This window comes from Canis lupus, chromosome 1 (assembly GCF_011100685.1).
Source record: "Canis lupus familiaris isolate Mischka breed German Shepherd chromosome 1, alternate assembly UU_Cfam_GSD_1.0, whole genome shotgun sequence".
Classification (NCBI taxonomy): domain Eukaryota; kingdom Metazoa; phylum Chordata; class Mammalia; order Carnivora; family Canidae; genus Canis; species Canis lupus.
The window spans coordinates 2,947,501-2,959,720 of NC_049222.1; the positions used below are offsets into that span (position 1 = coordinate 2,947,501).

General features: G+C 46.6%; 1 protein-coding gene across 5 annotated transcripts in view; it reads right to left on the reverse strand.

Moving 5' to 3' along the window:
• ZNF236 (zinc finger protein 236) overlaps window positions 1–12,220 on the reverse strand; it is a 104,044-nt gene that overhangs the window by 15,654 nt on the left and 76,170 nt on the right. For 4 of the 5 annotated variants that reach the window (XM_038525743.1, XM_038525745.1, XM_038525746.1 and 1 more), the window contains 6 exons: window positions 11,109–11,474; window positions 10,270–10,415; window positions 9,937–10,177; window positions 9,341–9,520; window positions 7,382–7,534; window positions 1,730–1,917 (listed from right to left, as the gene is read on the reverse strand). In XM_038525743.1, the coding sequence (XP_038381671.1) occupies window positions 1,730–1,917; window positions 7,382–7,534; window positions 9,341–9,520; window positions 9,937–10,177; window positions 10,270–10,415; window positions 11,109–11,474 (1,274 nt within the window). Of the gene's footprint in view, window positions 1–1,729; window positions 1,918–2,928; window positions 3,011–7,381; window positions 7,535–9,340; window positions 9,521–9,936; window positions 10,178–10,269; window positions 10,416–11,108; window positions 11,475–12,220 lie in introns of those variants that run through there. The other variant, XM_038525747.1, reaches the window with a different exon arrangement.

The following is a 12,220-nucleotide window of genomic DNA, read 5'->3' on the forward strand; positions in this document are numbered from 1 at the left end:
GTGAGGACGCACAGCAATGCATCAAGAATCAATCAAACTCCCTGCATCCTGGCTTGAGAAAGAAAATACATCATTTACCTCTTAGGTTGGCTCCTCCTGTTCCAACTATAATTTTAAGATATAATACTAACTGTTAATATTTAGAAGGGTGATAACATCCTGACAACAGGACAACAGGAATGGAGTAACACATGAAAACAAGTAAATGTTAAAATACGTAAAGAACTCAGTGAGACACTTCTCTCCTTCAGTGGCAGAAAGGCAGGTGCGTGAGGACAGCACAGCAGGATCTGGCCAGGGGCACAGATGCAGCCGCCACATGGAAGCCACCCTCCCCTGCTGCATGCCGTGTGTCCTGTGGGAGGGCCGACTCCCCCCAGAGCCCCGGATGGGCTTCTACCAGCAGCACAAGGGCAGTTCGGGAGCAAGATGATCTGTGCTGGTACAGACCAAGTGAGATCGGCTCAACTGGCTCCATGCCGGCCCTGGGGTGGGCCAGGGAAGGGTCCGTATTTTACACATGGAAAAGACTGGAATCCAGAATCAAAACAGCCGCCGTGTGACTGTGTGACTGAGCAGCGAGCCTGAGTGGAACGAGCATGTCACAGAATGTATTCTGTGCTCTGATCCTGTGGCACATTCTGCTGTTCTCACAGTAGGGACAGGCAGAGAGAAAGGGGAATGACCAGACACGTTTGTTGCAATAGATCTTCATCGTAAGTTATCAAGGTTTCTCTAATTAAACGATGAAAGCTGCCCTGGTGTCTCAGCTCAAGGCCTTACTCAGAATGCACACCCTCCGACCCAGCACACACCCACCTGCAGGCACTGCCCTGAGACCATAGGCCACTGAAAGCCTGAGAATTTCCTCACTACTGAAACCCTGAGCACCCTGCCCTTCAACAAACTCCTGAAACAAAATGCTGAACAGCCATTAAAACATGTTTGCATTGCTAAAATCTTTGATGGGTGGCTCATTCCCTGAAGCATCTGGCTCTGCAGTTCAGGTCAGGTCACAATCTTGGGGTCACAGTGTCAGGCCTACGTGTCCCTCTCCCTCTGCATCTCCCCTCTCCGCCCCACCCTGCTCACGAGTGTGCACACACACTCTCTTTTTCTAAAATGGATAAAACAAAAATCTTAAAAAAGTAAAAATAAATCACTGGCGGGGAAGGTATACACAGTGTAGCAAGAGGGAGTTAATACTACGTGATGTATGCAAGAGCTCATCTCTGTAGAAATGTTAAAACATGTATGTGTGCCCCTGCATATGAAGGTTTGGAAGGATATATACACTAAGAGGTCAATCATAATTCCATTTGGCTAGTGGATTTTTAAATATAGTTTTCTGTCTTATCTGAACTTTCCTGTTCTCTTCTTTTTGCATTTAACATATTACACATATTTTAATCTAAAAAAAAAAAAAAACCACTTCAATTTTCTCTTATTTTACTTATTTGATAGAGAGCGAGTGAGCACGAGCAGGGGGAGGGTCAAAGGGAGAAGCAGACTCCCTGCTAAGCAGGGAGCCTAATGCAGGGCTCCATCCCAGGACCCCAGGATTAAGACCTGAGCCAAAGGCAGACACTTCACGACTGAGCCACCCACATGTTGCAAACCACTTCAAATTTGAAAAAAAAAAAAAAAAACATTCAGCATATACATACATAGAAAAGAAGAAATTAAAGTGTGCCACAATCCTCCCATGAAGGGAAGGGCAGTGCTCTACCTGAGAAGCAATGTTGAGCGTGACCGTGTCCAGTCCTCCAGAGAGCAAGCCCTGAGTATCGGCCAGAGTCAGCGTGACACTGGCATCTCCTCCCACTCCTGATGAAGACATGACCAGGTTCTGAGCAGATATGGCAGATGGAGACATTGGTGTGGTCGAAGGAAGGCTGCCAGTGGTAGCATTAAGTTCTACAAAAGAGGAAGAACAAGTATATTAATAGCAAAGCTAGGTAAGTCCAACTTTAATTGGATGGGAAGAATGGTTTCTATAAAGGAACTAATCTGTCATAGTCAGCATTTATATTTACCTAAGCTTTTGAAGTTACATCAAGATAATCATAGAATCTTTCATTCCAATTTTATGGCAAGGCTTCTACAGTTTCTAAATATCTTTATGTGTAAATACACTCTGCTTAAGTATAATATCAAGAAAAAAACAGTAAAAGAGTAAAAATGTGACCCTACAGTCCTAGTCACTACATCTACAGCAGAAGGAAACTGCCAACGATTTCCAGGACACTGTCCCGTCTAGGACCAGAGAGGAACCAAATGGGACCCACTGAGCACCAATCAGCTCCACAGCCTACACTGCACCGTATCTGCTAAGGCCCCCTCACCCTCCTGTCTGCTTATTCGGAAATAAACCTCATTCAACCCTTTAAATACTAACTTATCCTGCCATGACATCCTATTTCTCTTTGGAAAAGACAACAACACATTATAGTATTTTGCCCTGATATCCAATGATAAGAGAAAGGAAGCTATCTGGGACAGAGTCAGGCAAAGAAAGGCCTTTTCTTCTACAAAACAGAAACTCATGCAGCCAGTGAGATGGGCTGAGCACGGGATTCTCAAAGTCCTGTGGCAGGCACCAACAGAAAACAGGTTTTTGAGGTTTTACTTGTAAGCATAACACACATGCACATGCGTGTACACACACACACACGCATACACTTCTCACCATCTATCCTTCCATTCATCTAACAAACGTGACTTATCACCCACTGTGTCAGCCGCTGGGCTGGGTGCTACAGACCCCAAGATGGTTAACCAAAGTAAAAGGTGAAAACTCTATTTCCTAATTAGGTTTAAAAACAAAACAAAAAGAGACTCCCGTGGATACTCTGCGGTGACTCAGGCCACATTAGCCCAGAGCCTCTGCACGGAGTCAGGGGCCAACAGGGAAACTAGGTTACTTACTTGTAACTGGAGTCCTCCAAATACAATGCCTCCATAGATCCACACTCTTGGAGTCCCACACTGTGCTGCACAGACCTGGAACCTTCAAAAGCAGTATAACCATTAGGAGGCTAGGAGTCTCTGCTCTGTAGCAGCCACCGGGGCTCCATAGACCACCTCGTCAGACCCCTCCCACCTTGCTGAGCCTCTGCGCAGAGTGGACTGCTAGGACTGCTAGGACCGGAGGAGTGTGGATTTGTGGAGGGTGTATGTTCTAAGCACTCCAGTTACCAGTACATGGTCAGCCTCGGGTTCTCCTGACGCCACCTCCACACGCCCTGACTCACTCTTGCAGACTAGCATGCAGGGACAGTTTTAACATGAGCAGATGAAGATTAAAAAGAAGAATCCTGAGAATGATGAACAGCTACGTGGATGGATGTTTAATCACCAACACTAGGGAAATCAGGGAGGGGCCAGTCAAAGGGCCCAGTGGAGAGAAGTACCTGCTGAAAGGCTCACCAGAATTATCCCTACAAGGAGAAAAACCAAGCGCTAACAGGGTTGAGTGCTACTCAGATGGCCAGGACCTCAAACCTCCCCCAAACTCCTGAGATAAAGGGATGAGGCCTCTTCTCTGCTCCCCACCAGATCATCCGACTCCCTGATGATCATCAATGCAGCAGGGGGTCAGGACTATATAGCACAAGAAATCCGAAGAGAAAACAGAAGCCTGCATACTCCTGACACAAAGGTCAGTGGGAACGCTAACCTCAGCCCATGCTGGGTTCACACCTCGATGCCAACAGTGTATGAATCAATGTTCCACCATGCTCCCCATTCAAGACATTTGCCACCAAGAGGATGACAGCAGTTCAAGTAGAGCTTCTATCCTCAAATAGTCCCAAAACAGGTGATGGAAAGAACAAAGTTTTCTTAAGCATGCAACTGAATAACTAATTAAAAGCTATAATTCCATTTGTTCAAGATATGATTCTTAATTATAGAAAAATATTTACTTAAAGCTCTAGAAACCACAGTTTTAATTCAAACTAAATACTCTCAACCTGGAAATTAAGGCTGAATACTTGAGCACAGACTATAAAATTCTTACTTTCCGTCCTCATTTACTGGCTCTGAACCTATGAGTCCTCCAGAGGCCACATCAGAGAAATCTAAGTCCTACTTTGGTTTATGCTTCTAACTCAAAATAAGTCATCTCTTATTAAGTCTTCTTATTATTACTCATCTTAAGGATGAGTAAATCCCTTATGGTCATCAAACTCAGCACTAAATATTTGTTGGGAAAAGTTTTCACAGCTTCTGAGAAAACTTAATAGGATAATTTTGGAAAGTTTCATAAACAGTTTGAAGGATGTGAGATCAGTTTTTCCTTAGGATAAAGGTAGGGGAGGAGGCCTCAGGAACAGAGAGAAACATTGCCTGGGCATTCATCCCCAAGGAGAAAGTGAGGAGAATGTCCTCCTTCATTATAAAATGTACCCCCACGTGGGAAATGTTAACACCTCTGAGCTGCTGGGAAGTAAGTAACTGATGATAGTTAAATCTAGAAGAAACAAAGGGTAAAATAACCTTACATAGGAAGAAAATAAAGAATTGTGGGTTGTTTTTTTTTTCACTGAAAACATAACTTATTCATCAAAATTCTATTAACAAATGGACAAAGGTAAGAACAAAAAGATAATACCAAAGATAACACCAATTTGAGATAAATTCCTTAAAAGCTGTGCTAAATTGTCAAGCCTCTGTTAGTGACTCCTTCTGCCACTGAAGAGCACTCACATCACATCTGACCAGGTCCTGAGAAGCCACATGTGTCCGATCTTGTGGTGGATGCTATCAGAGTCAGACTGGGGGTGGCCTTACCCCGTGTCCGACAGTGGAACACACACTCATGCTTCTCTCCTGCACGTGGAAATCTGCGGTACTTCCATTTACTTCTAAACCTAAAAGGTAACACCCGAGTTTTCAGGGCTTCCGTGGAGATGCAAAGGGCCAAGAGCGGTCACAGAGGCTGATACACCTCAACCACATCTGGAGACAGCTCCAGATGACAGCAGCCACGTGCACCTTCGTTGTGCTCTGATCTCAAGCGCCACTTTATGTGACTTTATGTGGCACCTGAGAACACTGGGAGTTTTTATTTTATTGTGTTTCTAAGAAAAGGCACGTGTAATCAATTGCAAGTTCAGTTCAGTTTCGATTTTTATGTGGAGTGGCTTGAAGCCAGGCCTGGGAGTGACTCTGACGCCCAGGAAAACGCTGCCTTTTTAAGATGCAACCTCTTGGCCAATGTTATATCCATGGGGTCAGCTCCGTCATTATAACTAGTACCAATGGAACACACAAACCTTGACAATTATCTGCCTCCTATCCATGACTGAGTAGTGCAACATATGAAGACTCTGTTCCCATATCCAGATTAATTCAAAGATGCCAAAGGTACCTGAGGACACAATACCACTGACCTGCTCACAGAACATTAATCATGTATATATAATACCTGATATTATGTCATTAAACATTTTTAATTATGAACTCAACTTCTATTTCATTAAATTCTTTAGAAAAAAATGTTAAATAAAAAAAATGTTAAATAAAGCACCAAGTTACACTAAAGGGAAGACATACTTGGTTGTCTCTAAGACAGTAAGTCTAAAGGAGAGAAAAAAATTAAATCAGGAAAAATGGGAACATGTGTTGTTCTTAAGAAACATCAGTGCATCATACAGAGCAGCCTTTTCTTTTTTTAAATATTTATTCATAAGGCACAGAGAGAGAGGCAGAGACACAGGCAGAGGGAGAAGCAGGCTCCCTGTGGGGTGCCCAATGTGTCTCTATCCCAGGACCCCAGGATCATACCCTGAGCCACCCAGGTGTCCCACAGAGCAGCCTGACACAAGCGCCGCGATGTGCAGACTCCCCAGCAACACGAAACTCCATCACTAGGTGTGGAGGTGAGCCACCTTGCGTCCAACCAACAAGAGGATGGCAGTGTAAAGCCCTCAGGGTGCCCATGTCCTCATTTCATCCACTTCTCCATCCCCATCACAACTCCCACTTTAAATGACACCGTCTGCTGCACCAGCAAACATCCAGGATCACCAAAATAGCACAAAAACCACTCCTTTTAAATTAAAACACCTAAACCCTACAAGTCTTTCCATCCATCTGCCAAGGACGCAGTAAAGAGGTCAAGCAGAGCTTTCAGGGAGACGCAGGATCCCACCACTGACAGCCAGTGCACTCCCCAGGGAAGCAGCCAGGGAGAGCGTGAACTGCTAACCTTCCAGAACAGAGCCCACACCAGAGCACGACAACCACTCATGCCGGCCCACAAAAACACAGAGAGCAGAGACACAATCGAAACATCATGGGCCAGAAATCCAGAGTTTGGATCTGCCAATACGGGATTCAAAGTCTTTAACCACTCAGGCACCAGTGTGTGCTTTTGTGGACAAGAGGGGGGGACAAAAGTTCCTCTTATGTGCTGAATGGCCCATGGCCCCTGGGGATGTCCCATTGAGCCTTACCACATGCCACCCTGCCTGGCTCATGGGTTCCTGTTCAGCACTGCCCTACCTCTCCAGGTACACGCCCCACACTCCCAGAGCCCCACTTTCACAGAAGCCATCCCCTCCAGGTCACATCCCCCCTAGGACCTATGATCTGCTCTCCTTATTCTTCATTACGGCCATACTTCACAATGTTTTCCAGATTCCTCAGTAATGTCTGTGCTCCATTAGTTCCTAGAAGCCAGATGCGAAGGGACTATGTGTGCCCTGTTCAGGATCATTTCCCAGATTTAGTACAGTTCTTCCCACTGGTACACTTACAGTCTTTTACTGAAGAAATGAATTACTGCGTAAGAAAGCATTTCAAATAAGCATGAAAAAAATAGCCTACCTGTAGCTACAAATGTATCTGAAAATTAAATTTTTTTCTCAGAAACTAGTATATAGAGTTGGAAAATAAGAGGACTATGAAATTAACAAAATATGAGATAAGGAAAACGAGACAGGCATGTCATGGTAAACTGCTAACGAGTCCTTGTGAGTCTGTAACTTATTTTACTGGAGCTCATTTACTTTTATTTGTCAAAGTGTACACTTCAAAACCTCACAGAGATGCCTTCTCGCGCCGGGCACGAAGTGAGAAGCTGGCAGCTCCCCACATGGAAGGCAGGGGCAGCCTCAATACGGAGTCCTCACAACGTTCACACACAACAACACACATACCTGTGTACCTGCATACAGTTATTCGCTCATGTTCCTCAGTAAGAAGAGCTACCAACTGGCTGACTAGTCTACAGAATCTGTACTCAGAGATCAGCACGGGTCACCGATGACAGACATGCAGCTGGCACACTGGCCACAAGAGCGAACGGCTGCCTTCCTGGCACTGACGGTGTGCCCTGAGAAGGCCTCTGGAGGCCGAGGCGCTGGCTGCCTACCTGAGGAGTTTAGCGTTGCACCCTGTGAGAGCAGCTGGTCGCTGCTGATGGTCAGGGTGGCACCTGCAGACTGAGTGGCAGCGGGGGCTGACAAGCGTATACTCCCATTCACTTCACTACTTCCATGAGCATTGTGCTGAATAAGATCTTGACCTAAATGGAAATTCATATTGTGATATCAGAAAGTAACACATTCATTCATATCCTGGCAAGCAGGTTAAACATTTAACAACATCCCATTAAAATGAAAGCCCTTTCATTTATGATAATATTTACAGAAAAGAATGAAAAGACCATAAGATACATTGTCCCTCAGTGACAGTATTTGTTCACACTCTCTAAGCCATAAAGCATTTTAAGTACTTCTAAAGAGTTCTATTTTAATTCAATATTTAAGCACTCAAAGCTACGCACTTTGTTGAATAAAACTTCAACTGAGTTGCAAAGCTTCCCAACGCAGTGGACCCACCAGGGGTGGTAAACATGTATAGTGGATGAAAGAGGCTTCATGAGTGGATCCCAGAACCTCCCTTAATGCAGTCAGGCCACCACAGGGGCTCAGGGAAACGGTGAGGCTGGGGCTCTCCCGGGTGAGGGCTCCCCGCACCACAGCCTTTGGGGCTCGCTTGCCCACTGGAGGGGACCAGCCCTGGGCTCTCTACACCTGTGCATGCCAGCTGCCACAGCTAGAGGACCACACACTGTGACCAAACTGTACGGAAACAAGCAAGAACTTGAGACCTGGAAAATGTGCTGACACGTCAGCGAAACCCAACCTGAACGCTTTGGGAAGCCTGGACACAGGCAAGCTAGTTTAAAAACATCTGCTGTCGAGTGAGGCATAAAGCAAGGCAACTAGAAAAGCACTGACAGACAGAAGGACACCATACTCTGCTCCATCACCATTGGCATCCTCACGTCACTCTAAAGACACAGAAACAGGAAAGCAGCTGTGCGTGGTGGGCCTGGGCACAGGCACACTGAGAACTGCAGTACTTTTATCAGCACGGCAGAGCCATCCTCGAAAGGCCTGTGGATGAAAGTTCAGAGTACATGGGTATCACTTTTGTCTCCCTGCTGACACATCAGGTACGTGGGCATCAGTAGAGAGGTACTAGAGAATTTGGGGAGCTTCAGCACAATCCTTGCCTTTTACTCAAGGTTTAATAATTTCTTTTTCAATGACTTCTAAACTGCCAAAAGTCCACAAAACTTCACTGAAGCAATAACTGTTTTCTAGCAGGGACGGCATTTATAATTATACATGCTAATGGAAAAACAGACTTGCTAAAGAATAACTAAAAATCCCACCATGTCCCAGTCATGAGGGCAAGGCACACCTGTAAAATGTGTTGCGGGCTGACCTAGATCAGGACGTGCTGCGAGAATCAATGACCCAGGAGGACCACCCGATCATGAATGTGACAGCCCCAAAACAGGGATGCCGTAACTTGGTGGCCGACACAACAGGGTTAGTTTGCCAGGTTCAAGTAACTTACACTCCCAGAGGGTATTTTCTACCCATTTATAGACTTCTCGGTGCCCCTCAGCACATTTCACATTGCTCTACACAATCTGTGCAGAAGTCTGAGAAGGAGGGAAGGCATCCAGAATGTCCTCGTACACAGGTTATCCCAGTCACACATCTCCAGTTTAAGGGAGCAGGAAAGTGGACAAAGAAGCTACAGCTTCCTGCTCTTCACCAACCAAATCATGACCACACAAGATTCACATGGAAATGACACGAGTAACTCTCATTTCTAATTTCTGGTATTAGATTTGAACTGTGACACTATATCATTAAACTTAAGTTTCCCACATATATTATAAACGCTTATTGAGCACTGGCTTTATGTAAAACTCAGTGTTGAAAAAAAAATATATATATATACCCATACACATGAACAAGATCTACTCAAATTGCAGGGAAAAGGAGGTTTAAAATATGAAGTGACTAACCTGAAATGGTCAAGGTAATTTCCTGGGGAGAGCCCGAGGACGACGCAGCCGTGGGTCCAGCAGCCTGAGCCAACACCTGGCTCAGGCTCGAGTTGTTAATGGTCAGGGTGATCTCGTGGGGGCCACTGGAGGTGGACACCAGGCCTTGCGATGTCATCACCTGAGAGAGGTCTTGTGTTCCTGGTCATCATTACAAAACAAAACAAACCTGGGCTTAAAAAAAATAGTAACTTTTCCTTTTTTATATTAAAAATATTTAATATTTAATGAAATTATTATTTCAAAAGAAGATTCTAAATAAAACATCAGTTATCTCTGATTCCCTCATCCAGAAAGACAAGAGAGTCTTACAAAGAAGTCGGCAGCCAACAGGACCACAGGAGCTGCATGTGGGCAGCCATCTGTGTGCATACGGTGAATAAGCATCACTTCTCAGTGGGAAAGCTTATATATGCTTAGGACATTTATTTGTTTGGTGAGCTTTCCAAAGACAAAAGCAGCACCATAGTGTCCTAAGTGCAAACATGTATCTGTCCACAAACAGCTGGGCCTCCCTCCTGCTGGGCCAGCAATGGGTGCCAAGGGCTCTCACTTACCACTGCTGCTGGTGGTCATCACTGGGTCCTGCTCGGACAGCGGGCCAATGGTCAGACTGGCAGAGGTCACTGTGGGCTGTAAGGACAGGCCGGGGATGGGCTGAATGACAACACTGGCTGGGACCGTGCTGTCCTGTGTCTGGAGAGAGCTGTTCTGTGAGGCCAAGCCGGGCTCCCCTGGCAGTGGCTGCGTAAGCAAGTTGCCCTGTTGTAATGTCTGCTGCAAAATACTTGGATCAATCTGAAAGGCAACAGAGATACTTGTCACAGAAAGTTCATGCTTCGGTACAACTCTGATCACATACAAGCCTGGGACACACAGCACTGTCGTACCTGTAACGTGATGTTATTAATGCTGGAGGCATCGATTCCAGAGATCTGAACATTTGGGCCAACTAAGTTAGCGGCCAGCTGTAATTGTATGCCCTCCAGTGTGGTCAGGCTCCCGTCCGTCAGAGACACCGTCCAGTCACCACCAGCTGCAGAGACAACGTGGAGGGTTGTATATTGGAAAAACTCCAACAGGAAAAATCCTCATTCTCCTACAGGGCTTGTTATATACCCGTTTGATACATGCATCCATGTGACCTAGTTATCAAACACTAATGCTTACCTCATACTGCACAGTACCTTATCTAACACAAAACAAATGCTCTGAAATATATTAATAACATTATCCAATTTAAACACATCCACAAACTCGGCTCCAAGAGAGGATACTGATGAGCCCCAACTAATAATCATGATTTTTCGGGCTTTAATTACTCGACTGGTCACATAAACAGAAAGAAAGCCACACGAGAAGTCTGACAGCCAGTAAGAGTCACTCTGTGTAAGTACACAATACACATAAATGGCTAAAATATAATACTTTTCAATCAGTAGGACCAAGAGCAGGAGAGAATGCCCCTGTGTCCACACACATGTTAATGAAGGGTTATAAATAACATACCTCACTATTAAGTCTGTGAGGATGCAGAGGAAAAGCATGTGCAAACCAGTGAGAGAGAGCTGACACAACTGTCAAAGTGTTCTGAAGTAGATGTCGTGAAAGAAGGAACAGGGAACACAAGGGTAACTCATCTGAAAGGTGAGATTATACCTTTCCACTGTCCTCTCTGGAGACCTTCCAAGGAAAGGCTCCACACCCTGCATGCCCCTCCCCGTCTCACCTGACACAGAGGCAGGAAGAAGCGCCTGGCCCACCAGCCCCTGGGGAAGCACGTTCTGATCGAACTGTCCTGTTAGGACAGAGTTGTTCATGATGAACACGTTCGGGTCGGTGGAGGCAGGGCTGAGCAGGTTCACGGGCTGCAGGCCTTCCGATGAGCTTCGCGTCACTGGCTTCCGGGCTTTCTTGGGGTCGGGCTTGTAATGGAACTGCATGTGGGTCTTCCTCCGCCCTGACGTACGGAAACGTAGCTCACAGTGGGGACACTTGAAAGGCTTTGCTCCTGTGTGCAGACGCATGTGTACTTTCAGGCTGCCCTTCGTCGAGAAGGCGTTGCTGCACACGTGACAGCTGAAGAGCTTCTGACCTGCAGAAAATCCAGCCGGGGTCAGCGGGGCATGTCCATGTGCAGCCAGCAGATGCAGGCGGGGGTGCGCGGACCCTGGGGGCCACAGGCTTGCCAAGAGCCCCGCACTCGCACAGGACGCCCACGAGGGAGGAGGGCTGCTGCAGAGACTCCCAAGTGTGTGGGGGGGCTCCAAAGTGAGTCCAGCGCTGTCACAGCACCTGAGCACTGCTGCCCACCCTGAACCTGAAGCCAGCAGAAGGGTCCCCGAGCAGTTCAGCTCTGTGGCGCTGTCACCCGCACCTCTATGCACAAGGGACACACGCATGTCTTGGCACCTCTCTATCTTCTGCACAGGGGCACCCAGCATGCTGCGCAGGGGGACAGCACCCTACAGAATGAGCTCTGGGCTCCAGAGCCACCAGTGTAGGTCACACACTCACCCCTGGTACTCCAGCTCTTTTCTGGTGTTCAGGCCGTGATGAAGGCCATGGAGGTGAACTGCGTGCCCTGTCACCTGCCTACTCTGCCCTGGAGAGGCCCTGGGAGGACAAAGACCTCTGGTTTTCTGTTTTCTTCTATGGCTCCCAAAAACCAATACTGACTTTTATTCCCCAAGGTGGGCACGCCAGGACTCACCCCAGACCAGGGAGGCCAGCTCTCCCAACCTGCTCAGGGGCCACACAGGTCACCCAAGGAGCCCAGAGAGGAGGAGGCAGCCTGAAAGCTGTTTCCCTCACAGAGACTTTTCTTTCTATTCCTCTGCA